The 18,828-nt window shown below is 39.3% G+C and overlaps 1 protein-coding gene across 1 annotated transcript in view; it reads right to left on the minus strand.

The window, feature by feature from the left end:
- ANO2 (anoctamin 2) overlaps positions 1-18,828 on the minus strand; it is a 198,399-nt gene that overhangs the window by 123,121 nt on the left and 56,450 nt on the right. The window contains exon 10 of the mRNA XM_086610450.1: positions 16,293-16,357. Coding sequence (XP_086466576.1) covers positions 16,293-16,357 — 65 coding nt within the window. The remainder of the gene's footprint in view (positions 1-16,292; positions 16,358-18,828) is intronic.

Below are 18,828 nucleotides of genomic sequence, written 5' to 3' on the forward strand. Positions count from 1 at the left end.
TACTGACAACGTCTTCTGATATCTTAAAAGACTAGTAATCTTGAATTGCTGTTAAAGTAGGAAGGTTTGCTGGCACACTTAGCACTGGCTTTTCAGAAAGAATAAATATTTTTGACAAATTAGTGGTCTCTGGACAGCTGGTTTGAGAAAACAGTTTCTGCTCTGAGGAACAGTTCACTGTAGTTGTTGATAAATATGTGCTAGTACTCAGCCCAACATCTTCATGAATCACGCTGCAAGAAGTAAACTAAACATAGACGAAACTCACTGATCGTTACAAAGTATTGTTAGAAGTGATTACAAATATTGCAAAACACCCAGAGCTTCAGAGAGCTCAAGAACTCACCATCACTAAAATGAGACTAAATATAGATAAAACGCAACACGGTTAGAAACATTTCACGAGCCAGAGAATGAGACAGAGGAACGCTGGGCAGAAAGCAGCTATACAGAGAGCACTCAGAGCATGACATCGCATTTGAATCAGAGATGTACATTTGCACTGTGATGGCAGAAAGAAGAAAAATAATTTCAAGATAACATGTCTAATAAAGATAAGACTCACTTCTCATAAAGGCTGAGCACAATCCCACTTTGAGATTGATTCTGAATTCACTCACATTAGGAAAGTTTTACCTAAGCTTAGCACGCCAGATTTAATGTTTTCCTAATGAAAATGGTTAAATGAGATTTTTGGAGGCCCAAGATTTCTTTTAACAGATATAATTCTATTCAGACAGAATTTAATGGCAACCCTCCTTCTTTGTAGAGTTGAGCTCAAGTCCTTTCAGCAGCATACGCAAAACCGAAATTTTCTACTCCAGAAGCTAGATGTCAGGGCCAGGCTGCTCCTGCCACAGGAAAGACAGGGACAGGAGTGCAACCAAGACAGAGTCATGGGACAACGAGACAAGACTCCACAGTCGTTTCCAGCTCAGATGAAAGGAGTAAGGATAGCAACAGTGGGCCTTCTTTATTACTACAGTTCCTGCTGTTGTTCTCACACCATCACACCTGCAGCTAGCTTCCCATTCCTAGGCTCACACAGGAAAGCAGGCAGTGTGGTCATACCTGTTTCAGTGTTGCCTTACATGAGTGCCTATATTTGCTTATGTCTAACGAACCTCGCTTATCCTTTAGGAAGGGTACGTGCAATCATAAAAGGGAAAAGAGAACAGAAGCACTTTAAGGTGATACACAGACAACATTGTCTTCAGTATAAGAGGATGCCATAACTTGGAGAACCAGCACAAAAGCAAGGGAAATTTCGAGAATCTTCTGGGAAAGGAGTACAGCACCTACACCTGACATTTGAAAGGCTATCATGAACAACAGACTGTGTGAAGTATCAAACAAGACGAGTGGAATCATGACAGAGTGACTCTAATGGCAATAACTTGATTAGCTGTGTAACTCTTTTTTTTTTTTCAGAAAGATGACTTGCACAAGTCAGAATAGGAATACTATTTGCAGTAATCAGTCTTTAAACAACATATATCAGCTTAGTAACCCCACATTCACACCACAGCATAGTTTTTAAGCACCTTAGGACAACAGATTATCACATTTGCACAAAATATAAGGAAATACGATATTCTGTTATAATACAGTTTATAAAATTATAAATGTAAATATTAATGTCGCAAATATAATCTAAAGACTGTAGGACTATACTATAACCTGGCCAGGTAATTTTGGAGGTAATTTTAGGAGGTAGTTTTTCTTTATTTTCACATTTGTTGTTTTTTAAATATTTTTTAAATATAAAGAGAGGGAGGAAATACTTGATTAAAATATAGAAATAAGCAGATAGCCCATAGCTTTTCTTCTAGCCTCCTGTGTGAGTCAACATACAGCAGCAAGGATCTTGGAGCAGCATAGGACAGGGGCAGACTCAATTTGCTCTCATTTCCTCCTGACTGGGAAGTACAGTTGACAGGAAGGCAAACATCACTGAACACATCCTAACAACATGGAAGAAGAAGGAGGAGAGGAAGATTATTCTGATTATTTGTCATCTTACTTCTCCCTTATTTGTAGAGTTGGGCAACATGCATAGCTAGTACAGTGCTCCAAATAGGTCAAAGCAGACATGAAAAATAGTCCACAATCTGAGCTGTTCTAAACTGTCTGTTGTTTTGACAAAGCGCCACAAGTTAGTACAGAAAGTATCCAAATCCCAGAGGCATTAAAGAGCAGCTGACCAGGGTCAATGAAGTTGAATCTTAAGGATCATGAGGCTTCCTCTAGAATTTTTAAGCCTTCCAGTGATAAATGAGATCTGTAACCTATAAAGCAAAGGGTTGCTCTTTGCATCCATGCCAAGAGAAAGTGAGAAGAGCTCAACAGTGTCCTGGCAGTACAGAAAAAAGCAGTTGCCAAGAAGAAAACTGCACAATGTCCTGTGGCTTAACTGTTTTGAAAAAGAAAAAATAATTAAGACTGCTGTGCCCAGGCTCAGTAAACCAATGTGCCAGAAAGGGAAATAATCTAAGGAGAACCAATGGCAGTGCTTGGAAGCATGATGATAAATTTAAGTTTGAGTTTATCAAGCTAAAAAAAAACCACAGAAAATGGACATGTTCCTTCCTTTTTCGAAGTGTCCCAAGAACTCTTCTCCCATTACTCCGAATAGGAGTCAAGTCTCTGCAAACACCGGTGAGCACCTGTGACAACACCTACTGCAGCCACAGCTAGATTCAGCAATTTTTGGCTCAGACATTAAGAGTATAAAGAGGTGGGTTTCTTTCTAGCACCCCTTTAAAAATCTCTTAAGAAAGGCTTACTAGTATTGTTTTACAAAGGTTTGAAAGCATTCCACTCCTACTTAAGTCAATAGTTTCACACTAGCAAATTGGATGATCACTAGGATGATAAGTCTTCTCAAATGTGGACGTACTAGCCTCTGTATATTTTCACACAAAAAGGAAAAAAAATAGAATGATTTTAGTGAACGAAGAGAAAAAAAAAGTGTTTTTCAAGGGCAGAGTAATATCTACCTCAAGAAAAGGAATTTCTATAAATTTTAGCATATTTACAAGAAGAACTTGGCATCTTCTCTCATTTACATTGGGATAAAATCAATCTTACTTTATTATACTCAAGGAATTACTCATGATTTATGCAGGCACAGAAAAAGAGAACTGAGATGAGAGTTTTGCCCTACCTCATTAGCTAACTCTCATCCAGTTCACATAGATCCAGACAAAGCTAAGGACTAATCCTTTCCAAAGTGTGCTTATGGATGGACCACTGCAGAGTGCCACAAAAAAAAAAGTATGCCCTCTGCACTGCATGAGCTTTATTTCCAGATTAGCTGTATTCTAATGTGGAGAAATGTGCCTTTATACACACGTATGCAATAAGGACAGTAGTTCTCATCCAAAGCAATGGACAAACAGCTTGGATAATGAACATGTACTGCTCCTATCAGAAGCAGCAGCCGAGCATTTTGTTCTGTGTGTTGTTACAGTGTAAGGCGAAATTTTGTGCCTTTCCCTTTGGAAGACTTTTTGAAGGCTGATAAATTGACCACCTACCAAGTAATAAGTTCTCTTGAGTAACAATCATGCCTTTAAGGAAAGATTTGGCCAAATCATGCATAACTCCTTCAGAAGCTGAACAAAAGTTGCACTTCAGGCAAGCGATCAGAAACAGCATTAAAAAACTACAACAGCCACCACCCATAGAAAGTGTATTCCCTCTCATGGTAGAGTTACAGTAAGAAATATTGAGAAGGATGCAGTGAAAATGTTTACTCAGTTCTCTCTGCTTTGCCCATATAGCATTTGAACCAGACATCTGCAACGCACTTCTGTCTGTCTGGTTGCCAAACAAACATCAAAAAGCATAACTGATAATTAAACTCTACGCTTGTGCATTGGTCACAGTGCTTCCATGCCAAGTTGTGCAAATTATAAATAGACTAAGATTTAGATAAATGGGGAGAAAGAGAGAAGGAAAAAAATCCTTAGATTTTTACTCTGAAAACAAGTGTGGGATACCTGGAATGTGAATAAAGCATGTGGTGCATGACACATGCTGGAAAGAACTCTGGAATCATTCAGCAACAAAGTTTAAAAAGCGAGGAAAAGACGCTGTGGACACTGAGTCACCTAACTGGGAAATCTGTTCAAAACTTCAGTTTTTAAATTTCCAAACACCATTCTAGGCCAGCTGTTATTTTATGTTTGCCACAATTCATTCCACCACCCCTATGGTGGTGGAATAGTTTCTATGCAACAGTTTATATGCAAAACTAAACTGATTTACGGCTACTTTTTGGGTAGACTTATTTCAGAAAGACTGCTGAAGTACAGAGAAAACTCTAGTCACTATAACAGAATCAGGAACAGGATGTAACGTCTTTGTATACCCTACCATTTCACTCCTGGTAGAGTTGCCTATGTCCAAACTTTTCTGGATTTGTCATTTTTTCTCCACTTAAAAATTTTCTCAGGGCAGGATTCAAGCATTTATTACAACCATCTGGGACACCTGGGTGGAATTACTGCTCAGCAGCAGCACTGAGGCTGCTGTGCATCCAGAGATCCTAGAGATTTCTATCATGTTTGTGCCTGACAGCATGTACTCACATGTTCTGTCCAGACAGTCCCAAAAAGAAACATGTCGGTGCTAAATCCAGATATACAGAGAGTGCACCAAATGGAGGAATATGGAAGCCAAGAATGGCTCCTGGCAGAAGACAACCCCCCTTGGAACAACTTTCTAAGAGGCTGAAAAACTTGTTTTATTAAAATTTCAAGAGGAGAAAAAAAAAAACCCAACTACAGAATCTCAGTTAAATCACAATGGGTCTGAGTCTGAGGCAGGAGAGAAAAAGTCCATTAGAAAGTCCAACTGGTTCTGCATACAGAAAACAAAGAAAGGAGTCTCTATGCAAGGTAAGAGCACACGGTTTTCCCTAAACTAGAAATAAAGATCAAGACTGTCCAGTAGAGAGCGATTATGAGGGTGTTTGAGAAAATAGTTGGTAAGCCAGTACAAGAACCTTAAATCAAACCCTAAATCCTGAAAGTTAGCTCTAACGTTCATGTTTGTGTCCACATCTGCAAGTGTTCCTCATTCACTTTGGAACACATGATACCAGATCAGAAAGACCTGGAAACAAGTTCAGAGCCACAGCCTGGCTTGTGATTTCTATAAAAGACTTCGTACCCTGCATATTTTTTTCTAGCAAGTAACACACTGTCATCTGCAGTGCTTCTGACTAAGAGCATTCACTAAAGACCAACAGAGAAACTACGAATCTGACCCTTTTTGACTGAACGTAGAATGAAGTTTAGATGACACAAGCCATTTAATCAAGCTCTTTTAAAGCTCTTGTTTGAAAACAGTCGTTAACAAATATTTGCTGTGTCCTCCAATGGTACCTGAAGTCTGGAGACAAACCTGCCTAAATCACAGATTATACCAGCTGCAGACATATTTTCTTCCAAGGCACTGCCAAATATTACTTGCAGTCCATTATAGGACAAAAATCACTGTCAAAATATTGCAACTCCTTACAGAACAGAAATTTTGAAATTCACTTAGATGTAGAACTATGTTTTCCCCTGGTCTCTCAGCTCTTAAGAAATAAGTACTATGCAACGCAGTAACAGGGTAATGTTTAGGGAGAAGGTGATGTGTGTGGAGAAAGGGAATACTCAAGTTCTCAAATTCTAGTGCATTCGAAAGCCTCAGAAAAATATCTAGAATAAAAACCATAGAATTTGGGTAGTAAGTGCAATTTGAAATAGCAAGAGATCAAACCTTGCTTCTTAAAGAAATACAAGCAGGAGGACAAGCCACATGCTGAGCTTCATATATGCACAGAACATTGCTTCTATTCTAAGAAATTGTCAGATTATAACTGAAAGGGCACAGTTTGTGGTGATGGATTATCAAAAAAAAGTCTTTGTTTACTGACTGTAATACAGAGAACAATAGAGGAACAATAAGTAGAGATGTAATGTGACTGAGACAAATTAAAGCTGACTACCTACCAATTGTATAAGCAAGCAACATGATGTTGGTTCGTCAGAAGCACTGTAACTGCATTCTCCCCTCTGTTATAGGAGAGTACAAAGTTTCAATGCTTCGACAGAGCATTTTTTGATTTGTGCATAGACTTTGTAACATGTCCAGATTCCCACGGTGAAAGAGACCTTTCATCAGAGAGCTAGACACAGAGAGAATGTGATTTGTAGGAATATAAAAATAGTCATCAACTCATACATAGCACTTCAGGTGCAGTAATAGCAGTCCTTAACCCTACGTAGTGTTTGAAAGTATTAAGTGCCTGATTACATCATTCTGTTGACATCTGGATTTGCCTGTCGTGGTCTTTGCCTACAAAAGTTCTATGTGTCTGAGACTGCAGTAGCCACAGCACACCTTACTGAAGAGAACACATTTTCAGCAAGAGTAGTGATGCAGTATTTATCCTGTCACGTCAAAGAAATCATGCATTAAGACAACCTACGTACACTCAGTGTCTCTCTCTAGGTTTCTTTATTCTCTAGCACAATTTAGCATTCAAAAGTGTCAGCAACCCTCCAAACGTGGCAAATTAAAAATCCAAAGCAGGTAGCCTGGCTAAATGAGTCTGACACAATACTAATGTAAATAGAGGTTACCTATGAGGAAAGGAGTACAGTTTCACTTCATAAACACCTCAGCCCACCAAGTGACGCTGTATGTAAAAAACAAATAATTCATTCAGTTATACATATAACATTTTCTCTCATAATAAACTCTACAAGATCCTACAAAAAAGGAGTAACCTATTTAATATGATACAGTGAGTCAGCCTTTCTTTCAGACTGGCAGGGACATTACCCAGTCTTTTTCTTCCTATTTTTTTAACACCTATTATGACTTACTTTTCTGGCTTTTCTCTAGTTGCAAATGAGATGTTTGCCCAAGTTTTTACCTTAGGCAAATGTGAGGTCACTGATATTTTATCACTTTCCTATTCTTCAGTTTTCACAAGATAATTTGCACGATTTTCATCATCTAAGTTAACAGATTTTGGAGCTCAAATACTGACTTCTTTTCATAAATAGCTTTGATTTATAATTAATATTTCGTGAAAGCTTTCTTGCTTTCCAAATTATTATAGCTAAGCATTACTACAGAGTCTGAATTCATTTCATGTATTTGCTTTAGTAAGTATGTACTTGTAAGTACTTGCACTGTAAGCATTACTACTGTCAGACACCATCTAGTGGCTAATAAACAGATGTATAATTTCCAGTAAAAGACAAATATAATAAATCCTTTTTTAGTCACAGTATTACTGCACACCTTGAGACAGTAAGGCTTGCCTCTTGTCATTTTGAGACAACAGGAGAGTTACAGAACTTTCTTGCTTAGCTAAAATTTAATAGTCCTCAAGACTTCTGAGACTGTGAGAAATTAAAAGGCAAACAAAACACATTCAAATGCATCCTGTAAGTTAAATAAACGCAAAAGTTACTGGTTCATTATCTTTCAGGCCTTCAGGAATCCCAGGTCCCAGAGATCAGGGGGAAAGGTTGGATGTAGCCTTGGTGGAAGAGGATCAGGTCAGGGAATACTTAAGCAAACTGGCCATACATAAGCCCATAGGTCCTGATAGGGTGCGCTCACGACTGCTGAGGGAGCTGGCAGATGTCATTGGAAGGCCACTCTCAATAAACTTTGATCACTGATGGCAACTGGGAGAAGCACCCAAAGACTGGAAGAAAACAAATATCACCCCTGTCTTCAAGAAGGAGGACCTAGGGAACTATTGACTGATCTGCCTCACCTCAATCCCAGGGAAAGCAATGGAGCAGCTAATCCTGGAAACTATTTCCAGGTACATTAAAGATGAGAAAATCATCAGGAGTAGTCAGCATGGCTTCATAAAGGGGAAGTCATGCTTGACGAACTTGATAAACTTCTATGATGAAGTGACTGGCCTGGTAGATGAGGGGACAGCAGTGAATATTGTCTATCTGGACTTCAGTAAGGCCTTTGATGCTGTCTCCCATAAGATTCTCACAGAGTAGCTGCTGATGTACGGGCTGATGAGCAGACAGTGAAGTGCATGGAAAATTGGATGAATGGCCAGGCCTAGAGTGTGGTGGTCAGTGGCACAGTCTAGTTGGAGGCCAGTGACTACCAGTGTACCCCAGGCATCAATACTGGATCCAGTCCTGTCTAACATCTTTATTAATGATCTGGATGATGGGGCAGAGTACCCCTAGCAAGTCTGCAGATGACACAAAACCGGGAGGAGTGGCTGATATGCCAGAGGGTCATGCTCCCATCCTGAGGGACCTCAACAGGCTGGAAAAATGGGCTGACAGAAACATTATGAAGTTCAACAAGGAGAAGTGCAAAGTCCTGCACCTGGGGAAGAACAACCCTATACAACAGTCTTTGCTGGGGGCCACCCAGCAGGAAAGCAGCTTGGCAGAAAAGAACATGGGGGTCCTGGTGCACACTAAGTTGAATATGAGCCAGCAGTACGCCCTTGCTGCAAAAAAGGTGAAAGGTGTCCTCGGTCGCTTTAGATGAAGTGTTGCCAGCAGATCAAGGAGGATGATCCTTCCCCTCTGCTCAGCACTAGTGAGGCCACAGTGAGAGTACTGTGTCCAGTGCTGGGCTCCTCAGCTCAAGAGACATGAACATATGAGAGAGAGTTCAGTGAAGAGCTACAAGGATGATTAAGGGACTGGAGCTCCAGAGGTCCATGTCAACCTCAACCATTCTGTGGTCTTTGAGCACTGTGATTGCAACTGTTCCACCAAGACAGTAATACACATCAGCAGCAATCGCCTGCTCAATATTTCATTAAAATGTTTATTTTTCTGTTCTGACTGTGGAAGTTCAGAGAATTTCCTTGTTCGAAGCTTTCTTTATGCAGGTGTTTTCTGGGAATAATTGTTACGTGATACCCAGTTCTTAATCTCTTCCCTTATCATCTTGGGTTTGTTCACTGTTAGAGACAGGTTACTGGATCAGACAAAGCTATAATGTAACTTACGTACAGAGAAAGATAGGGTCCTCTACAAAGCATCTTAATATTGGGGTATACCTCTAAATCAAGGGTTGGTCTTAACTGCCGGTCAGCGCTCAAGGAGTCAGAAAAGGACCTCTTCTCACTCCAGCATGCCATAGCCAGAACTTTCTACAGAGATTAAGAGGTCAAGAGCAGTTTTACAAGATAAGCAGAACTGTAATGACCCAAATGCAGCAACTGTTTTCTACTCCCTGCAGTTGCCAGCCATGCACACCTCTAGATGCCTACAAATATTTGTATGCATGTAGATGAAAATGCAGGACTTTCTCTTTTGTTCCAAATGCAGCCTCCTACCTCTGGCTTTTGCTTCTCTAGTTTAAAAGAACAAACTTTCACTGAAGTCCATTAAGAAATGTAAGTTTCTGGCTGTGAAGTTTAACCACTGTACAACCACTACAGAACTTAGCCTGAGACAGTTCTGCACACAGATAAAACTGAAATCTAGCTGCCTACAAAACTACAAAATCCAACGGGGAGGCACCAGGAAGATGCACTGCAACAACTTCAGCCTTCAGAGCCTTGGCTTTGCATAAGTCCTGATGTAGATGTGCACATCCTTTGCTGGATCTAGCTTTTGAAAATCTCACTGAAGGAGTGAGGAATCTGGATGGTAATGAGGATCTTAATGTTCAGACAGTGACCCGCAGCCTGGGAATTATGTTTATCAGAAAGCAGGGATCTGTTTTTTCTCACCACTGTGATACAAGCTAACTGATTTAAAATTCCATCTCTCATACAAGCACCAATAAATAAGACCAAGCTCTTGCCAAAACAGACAGAGAGAGAATCACTTCCTACAGGACTGGCGAAGTCTATGAAATGCAGAGCTGTAAGTAAATCATCTCACTCCAGTCACAGGCCTGCATCCAGCAGAATAATTCAATACAAATTCTTCAGTGATTTATGCACCATAAGCAAAAACCCTCTGTGTTGCAATAAACACAGGCTTGAGCCCTCATGTAAGTCCTGTGATGTGAAGTTCCAGGAGTGGAGCGGAAACTCCCTACAACTGTAGATGAGAAGTGCTGTCCTAGCATCAAGCATCTAATATGCAGTCAATTTAATGGATGTATAACATGATACAAAAGTCCATTCATAAATAAACTGGGGTGGTGAGGGGTGATGAAATCACACAGACACTGGAAAGGAGAAAGAGTTATAATGATGGAGAAAGCGTTCTTTTCTCAACAGCTAGGACTCTCCGCCAGGGTCCCACCTGCTTCTGGCTCCCTCCAGGAAGCTGTCTGCTATAAAAACTGGTACAAAGGACATCACCAAGGTTGAGTGGATACTGGCATAGCACTTCCCACTCTACCTAGTGCTTTAATGATGATGAACTGTAAGTTTAACGTACCCCATGTTGAGAATGAATCCTCGTTGTGGAGTTCCTTGGAACTATAAAAAGATGTTGGACTCAAAGTGCAGAAGGGTTATAGTGAGAAGATATGCTCAGCTTATTGCCACAGGCACGTTCTCAGCAGAAGTTTGGAAAGGAGTTAGATGGACAACTGCCAAAGTTACTGGTAGAGCTCATGGGCATTTTTCTATTTAATGCTATGTTTGTTCGATTACTGCAGTTTCCCAGGCTTAAAGTTATTTTCTTTTCCTAATAAAGAATTCCTTACATATAGCCTCAGCATCTTTGTGAATATTGAAGATATGCCTGTTAAAGACAGTCAGGGAAAAATTGCATAGTGTTCCCATATTTCTGTATGGGAACTGAGTCATTTAGTTGTTTACCAAGAACTGTTTTTCACTGTTACCCACCTGGCATAAGGGGACCCTCTCCAGGACCCCATGGATCAGTGTTGTCTCAGAAGAATGCTACAGTAATACATTAGACCAAGCAGGAAAGAACAACACTCTAAACACATTGATTATTAAAATCCAGAAAGAAAGCAAGCTCCCTCTTCCCTCTAAGGGGAAGGGAACCCTGAAAAATTATGAGCGCCTCACTGGCACACAGTGAAGAAAAGGAGCTATAAAAGAAAGGAATCAACGAGTAAGCCCGAAACATACTTGGTTTCCACTGAAAAGGCATTTCTGTTAAATAAGGAATCAAATTGCCAGGTAGAGAAAAACTCCTAATCGTAAGAGTGTACAGATTACATGCTGTAAGTGATGTCTTACTCACAAAGTAGCAAATAACCACTTAACCCAGCAGTTGCTTCAGCAGAGAGAAAAGCTCATAGCATAGCTATTCGCCAGGCATTAGGAACTGGATATTACCCGGCACATCTACCACAGTAGAGTTTTCTCTCTGCAGCCTTATGTAAGCTGGTGATAGCCATGTGAGCATTGCAGAGGGAAGATGTGAAGGGAGCTCACTGCTTTCAGTCTCCTGACTGTACGTGGGAGGCATGCCTCACTGCTCCCTGCTTAGAAACCTGGCTTTCAGAAGATATATAGGTATTTGTTCCAAATCTGGGAAGCATAAAACTGACCTGCTGAGTCAACCAGCCACTACAGAGTGGGGCACCGTACATCTAAGTCAAGTCAAGTCGGTTCTAAGTCAAGTCAAGTCGGTTCTAAGTCAAGTCAAGTCGGTTCTAAGTCAAGTCAAGTCGGTTCTAAGTCAAGTCAAGTCGGTTCTAAGTCAAGTCAAGTCGGTTCTAAGTCAAGTCAAGTCGGTTCTAAGTCAAGTCAAGTCGGTTCTAAGTCAAGTCAAGTCGGTTCTAAGTCAAGTCAAGTCGGTTCTAAGTCAAGTCAAGTCGGTTCTAAGTCAAGTCAAGTCGGTTCTAAGTCAAGTCAAGTCGGTTCTAAGTCAAGTCAAGTCGGTTCTAAGTCAAGTCAAGTCGGTTCTAAGTCAAGTCAAGTCGGTTCTAAGTCAAGTCAAGTCGGTTCTAAGTCAAGTCAAGTCGGTTCTAAGTCAAGTCAAGTCGGTTCTAAGTCAAGTCAAGTCGGTTCTAAGTCAAGTCAAGTCGGTTCTAAGTCAAGTCAAGTCGGTTCTAAGTCAAGTCAAGTCGGTTCTAAGTCAAGTCAAGTCGGTTCTAAGTCAAGTCAAGTCGGTTCTAAGTCAAGTCAAGTCGGTTCTAAGTCAAGTCAAGTCGGTTCTAAGTCAAGTCAAGTCGGTTCTAAGTCAAGTCAAGTCGGTTCTAAGTCAAGTCAAGTCGGTTCTAAGTCAAGTCAAGTCGGTTCTAAGTCAAGTCAAGTCGGTTCTAAGTCAAGTCAAGTCGGTTCTAAGTCAAGTCAAGTCGGTTCTAAGTCAAGTCAAGTCGGTTCTAAGTCAAGTCGGTTCTAAGTCAAGTCGGTTCTAAGTCAAGTCGGTTCTAAGTCAAGTCGGTTCTAAGTCAAGTCGGTTCTAAGTCAAGTCGGTTCTAAGTCAAGTCGGTTCTAAGTCAAGTCGGTTCTAAGTCAAGTCGGTTCTAAGTCAAGTCGGTTCTAAGTCAAGTCGGTTCTAAGTCAAGTCGGTTCTAAGTCAAGTCGGTTCTAAGTCAAGTCGGTTCTAAGTCAAGTCGGTTCTAAGTCAAGTCGGTTCTAAGTCAAGTCGGTTCTAAGTCAAGTCGGTTCTAAGTCAAGTCGGTTCTAAGTCAAGTCGGTTCTAAGTCAAGTCGGTTCTAAGTCAAGTCGGTTCTAAGTCAAGTCGGTTCTAAGTCAAGTCGGTTCTAAGTCAAGTCGGTTCTAAGTCAAGTCGGTTCTAAGTCAAGTCGGTTCTAAGTCAAGTCGGTTCTAAGTCAAGTCGGTTCTAAGTCAAGTCGGTTCTAAGTCAAGTCGGTTCTAAGTCAAGTCGGTTCTAAGTCAAGTCGGTTCTAAGTCAAGTCGGTTCTAAGTCAAGTCGGTTCTAAGTCAAGTCGGTTCTAAGTCAAGTCGGTTCTAAGTCAAGTCGGTTCTAAGTCAAGTCGGTTCTAAGTCAAGTCGGTTCTAAGTCAAGTCGGTTCTAAGTCAAGTCGGTTCTAAGTCAAGTCGGTTCTAAGTCAAGTCGGTTCTAAGTCAAGTCGGTTCTAAGTCAAGTCGGTTCTAAGTCAAGTCGGTTCTAAGTCAAGTCGGTTCTAAGTCAAGTCGGTTCTAAGTCAAGTCGGTTCTAAGTCAAGTCGGTTCTAAGTCGGTCAAGTCGGTTAAGGATTTATAACTTAGCCAGGTTTTAAGTGCAGCATGTGCACTGAGAGACAGGGTGTTATAAACATTTTACAAATCAACCCTCAATTCACAATGTGGTATCTGCCCTATTCCCTTCAAGTTTTTAATTGAAATTGTTTTGTTGAGAATAGAAATATGTAACACTCGCTGTGTTCTTATTTGGTGAAACCCTCCTCACTCACAACTGCATTTCCTAATTTAGAAAAAAAATTAGCTTTTCCCCATAGCGCAAAGTGGTGCATAAAGCCAGAGCAAAAGACTTTTACAGATAAAGACACAGAGGAGGTTGCTCACCAGCCTAGGCTGTGGCTCCAAGGATGTCGTTGCATCTTCTGCAGCCAGGAGGAAATGGCCCGCCTTTTGTAGGCAGCACCTAAACCTTAATTAGATCATTACCAATACAAGCCAGCTGGGTGATATATCCATAATTCCCCTTTTTGTTTTACAGGTTTTTTTGGTTTTCAGGAAGGCTTTACAGTGAGCAGAGACCCAGTTCATTCATTCTGACTCCAGCTCGCTTCCCTCTTTTAGGGTAGCGACTTTACCTTCTTTATCAAAGGATTTCTTGCTCTGGCTCCTGCTCTTTTGGCTCTGGCTCTTGGCTCGGGCTCTGGCGAGGGAGTCGGGGTCACAGTCTTCAGGGTCTCTTGTGAGGGTATCACGTCAGGGTCACCAGATTTTGCTCACCAGCCTAGGCTGCAGCTCCAAGGATGTCGTTGCATCTTCCACAGCCAGGAGGAAACGGCCCGCCTTTTGTAGGCAGGGCCTAAACCTTAATTAGGTGATTACCAATACAAGCCAGCTGGGTGATATATCCATAGAACTGTCAGTGAATATCGTTAATTGTCCTTTATTCTGTTTTATGTTTTAAGAACTTGAAAATATTCAAAGACTGACTATGCGAATAGAATTCCCTCAGGATATCAGACCTTAGAAGAGACCTCAGAGAATCCCTGGTCTGCACCAAGAGTGAGCGTAACAAATATGTGGTTCCTAGCTTTGGTGTACAATCATTGGGAAACTGGCAACAACTGTATGGACAGAAGCAAAATACTGATTTATAATTCTACAGTGCCATAGCTAGTCTTCCAGTAGAGGCACTTCAGTTAAAGAATAACTTTCAATTTGTGTTCCTACTGAAGGTGAAACAGGAATACTTAAAAAGATCTACACTGTTGCATGTCGTATTAAAAATCAGACTAAAAAGTCTAACTAATTTAGGGATGTGAATCTAATTAAAGCAACATACTTCAACAGAGTTAATGTATTTGAAAACATCAGTCAGAACGGTTTTTGAGAATAAGGCAAAATAAATGCTGCTTCTTTTGTCCACCAAAGCCTGAATACAAACTTATTAAGTCACACAGTGCTCCCATAATCAGAAAAAAAAAAGTTGAGTATAATCTAATCAACCTAAGAAAGAAGGATCACAGTAAATTACCAAAACCCACGAAGCATGTCTGATGTTTGCCAAGGGAATAAGCATCCATATTGAGACGGAGCTCAATTACCCCCCACGGTATGAAAGTGCAAAAACCTGTTTCAGTTGCAGAAAGAAAAGTGTGGTAATTCTTCAGGTATATATACTCTAAAGCCCAGAAAATAAAAACCACATTTATTTCAGTGGTAACAGTCAAACTTGCAGTCAAGCAAAATATGGAAGATAAAAGCAAGAAAAATCATCTCTGAGAACAGACAATCAATTGCATATGTCTGGTCCTTTTTTTCTTTCTCATAGAAGTTTAAACTACAGAATTTCTACGAAATCATATCAGTATATCAGATATATATCGGTGAAACATTATAATGGAGACAGCAAAATACAAATGAAGATGGAGTGTAAGCAGATGTACCTCTTTTAATTCAGCTGAACTGTCAGGTTGGTAAAACTTGAGAATTCCTCTAGCCCATCACAGTTTAACCCAACATTTGAAATATTTACCAACAATATACCAGGTATTGTAACCTTGTTCTGAGTTTACCTATTCCATGCAGTAGCCTGGCATAGAATAACTGGTGTTCAAAAAGCACATAAATCCTGCACAAAAACATCAAGGCAAAAAAGAGGAAATGTCAAAGCCTTGCAGAACTTCAAAAAGATTTGATGGTCTCACTACCATTTGCCAGTTTGAAACGTCTCACCTCCAATAAAAAGCAATTCTGCTCACGTTACAAGTTAGTGACTAAGTTTTTGAAAAACTATATGCAGTATTTCAACTTAAACTCAAAATACGATAACTACATTTTACAAATATTATTGATTATCCGTATTACTAACACCAGCTTTTCAGGAAATCACAAACCAGGAAACCACACATCAGATCACATAATAAAACCTAGTTGGAGTTTGATTATTTGAAAGATAAACGCTAACGAATGTCATCTTTCTTATGTATACAAATTATCCAGAAACAGATTTTGTAGTGGTTTTTTTTCTGTTGTTTGTTTGCTAATATCACAGTTTATTTATTCCTAGACAGATATCTTATGTAAGAATATTTTAAGTCAGCAATTTTCACAAACATTTTTTTTTCTTTACTCAGTATTTATAGTACACAACAAAAAATGTTTTGTTTTAGTTTTAGTTCCTTGTAAGGATATTGTGGAAATTCCTTAAAAAGCATGGTTGGTTTATTTTGTTTTATTTCACGCCCAACTTCTTCTATATTTGTAAAGTCAAAATTCAGAATACGCAAGAAACACTGGGAACACATATGGATGTGTTCAGATGAATAAAACTTGTAAAACCAGGAGTAAAAAATCTAATCAATTTCAAAACTGTCAAATACTTTCACATTGATTCATGATGTGAACACCAGCTTCTGATTATTTACCAGGTTTTGTGACTGTACTCTCCAATAAAAATTCATCAATATAAACGGAAATTCTTCTCTTTTGGAAGAATTAATGTTTTTTTCAAAAAAAAATCTGAAGTATGACATTCTTCTAGGAATACGCACTATACAAAACCAAAGATACGTTATCGTTTAGCGTATTTTTGTTACAGTAAACTATCATCAGAGCTACAGAAAAGCAGTGAGAGCATTATTTTTAATGCTCTGATCAATCCAAGATTTTATTTACTGAATTAACTGAGAGGAACTTAATCTGCATCAGCTAAGAACCAAGTCTCTTAGTGTTTTATGCAAGTCCATATTACCTTATGAGGTCAATAGGTTGAAACTTGTAAAATACTCCGTATCTTGCCCATTCTCGATACAGCAACTAAATAAAAAGAGCCAGAAAATTAAATTGAAATAAGTGCTCCCATCTGTTTCTATAAACATCTTCTAAGAGTTAAAAATATATGTATCAAAAAAAGCAGTTTCCCATACTTCAGTACAAACTTCCAAGTATATTTTTCAGACAGTTACGGAAGACTCCAACTAAGCCCGCAACGTGAGGAGGGTGTACAAACATCTTTCTCCACATACCTACCTACTCCTCACCACATTTGTTAGATAGTGATGTTAAACAGAAAGGCTCAAAAGGAAAAATAAAAGATGATGTAGTCTTGAGGTAATCTTTGGAAAGATGCTAGAAATAACCCTACTTACAGAGTGAAATTCTTCTATGATGTAATTTATTTAATGTCTGGAATTATACCATACATAAGTACTGACCAGTGTTTCCAGGTCCAAGGTAAAGTGAACTGAGGTCAGAGCCTGAAACTGGTAAACTTGTATGTAAAAACACATCAAGGCATAACAAATGTGGCAAAACCATCCTGCTCTTCTGCTCAGATCCTGAGGGTACTATACCCAGTAGAGCCCGTATAAAAGCACCTTCTCTCTCCATGCTGCACAAAAGTTCACATTTACTGTTGGGAATGCAAATTCACCCACAGCTTACAGACAGCACAAAGGAAGGCACAGATCCTACAGAAACTTCTTACGATGGGAAGAAACCAGTGGGAACAGTCAGGGATAAAAGGAAACGTTTCAGGACCTGTGGTATATTAACCACAATACACTCAACTGCAATAGGTAAGGGACTCAGGATAATCTTCCTTGTTCCCTCTTTCATCGATGCGCTATATGTGACACAACTTCATTTGACTTTCAAAAAGAAAAAAAGAAACTTTTGACACTCTTTTACAAGAAGCTCTAAAGGAAACTGGTAATTATGGTGTGAAAAACATCACACTGTTCTGAAACAAAGGCCAGCTGCTGCATAGAAATTACCATGCAATTAACAATTTAGTAAAAGAGTTAATTTTATAACTGTGTATGCATTTATTAATAATCCAGAAAGTAGGTTCAAAAATGAAGCTTTCCAGAATTATATGAAAGTCAAAGGAAGCTCAAAGGAAACTTCCATCAATAGGATATAAGTTAGATAACTGTTCACCATCTTTTATCTTCAGAAGAAAATAAAAATCAGGGCAGTCCCATGCAAAAGAGTAAATTTTTCTGTGAAATCACCTGAGCTGTTTGTATTCCTTTCACAGTCTTATGCTGTGACAAGACCATAGACAGTCTAAGACAACAAGCTGATTGAAAACTATTTCTTGAAGTACAGAGCGCGTCGACAAATAATAAACAAATAACCAGAATATGATGATAAATGAAATTAAATAAATCACATTACTATTTATAGATTATAAATATGTATCACCCAAAAAGGCGGGTGTTGAGCCTTTTATCCCTATTTTCGAAACAGAAGTGGAGGGGATCCAGAAAAAGAGCAGCATATGAGAGTTGCAGTCAGCCCCTTTATAATAAGGCACCACGTCATTCCTAGTAAAATTGGAGTAGTGATGAAACTGTGTTTTAAGAATGAGCTTCTGTGTGGAATATCTGCTGGCTCCAAGAGATGACTTCATACTTCGGTTCCTCCCCTGCTGTGAACACTAACTGATAGTCCCTTGCCTGGAATTGTAGTTAATGTGAAGCAATGTAATTGCCGAGTTAATACCTTGGAGATCTCTATTCTTCTGTAAACTTTGGATGGGATTGGGCAATAAGTTTTAAAGCTGCTGAGGAGGAAGACACAAACCAAGAAACATATGCACATGAGTACACAACTGTGTACATATAGAGGATATTCTGCAGATAAGTTAAATTAAATATTTGTTTCCTTTTTTTCTTTAACAGAAAAAAGGAAAATCCAAAGACAGTCAAAATTAGTAATTTTAAGACTAAGATACAGATTTTTTCGAAATGTGTAATATGCAGAACTCATCAGCTTAGTTGCAGACTAGATTGCAAACTGTTTAGTTCTATTTGTAAAATATATACTCCTTAAGCATGCCGCTTTTTTCCCAGTAAAGAATAGATTATTGCACAATGGAGTTACGTGAGTGTGCAAGAGCTGGAGAGGATGTTAGTAATAAAGTACACATAATTTTTGCAATTATCAGTAGTTGAATTTGTCAGATGGTCCATTTTGACAGCTAGCAGCATGCTACACCATCTTACGAAGTTAACAGCACAATTAAAATAAGTGGAGAAATTTTAGATACTGTAACTGCAGTTTTCTTGACATATTTTGGGGTTTTCCAATCACATTTTCCTACTGTTTATAATGCCTCTCCTCCTGCAGATGCTATGTGAAAGAACTAAATAAATAGCAAGTAGCAATTAAGACCTGGATCTTGCAAATATGCGTCAGACAAAGTATTATTTCTCAAAATATGGGAACTGGCTTCCAACCATTTAAGTGAACGGAGGTATGCCATTGCATACTCATTAGAG

This window comes from Tauraco erythrolophus, chromosome 4 (assembly GCF_009769465.1).
Source record: "Tauraco erythrolophus isolate bTauEry1 chromosome 4, bTauEry1.pri, whole genome shotgun sequence".
Lineage (NCBI taxonomy): Eukaryota > Metazoa > Chordata > Aves > Musophagiformes > Musophagidae > Tauraco > Tauraco erythrolophus.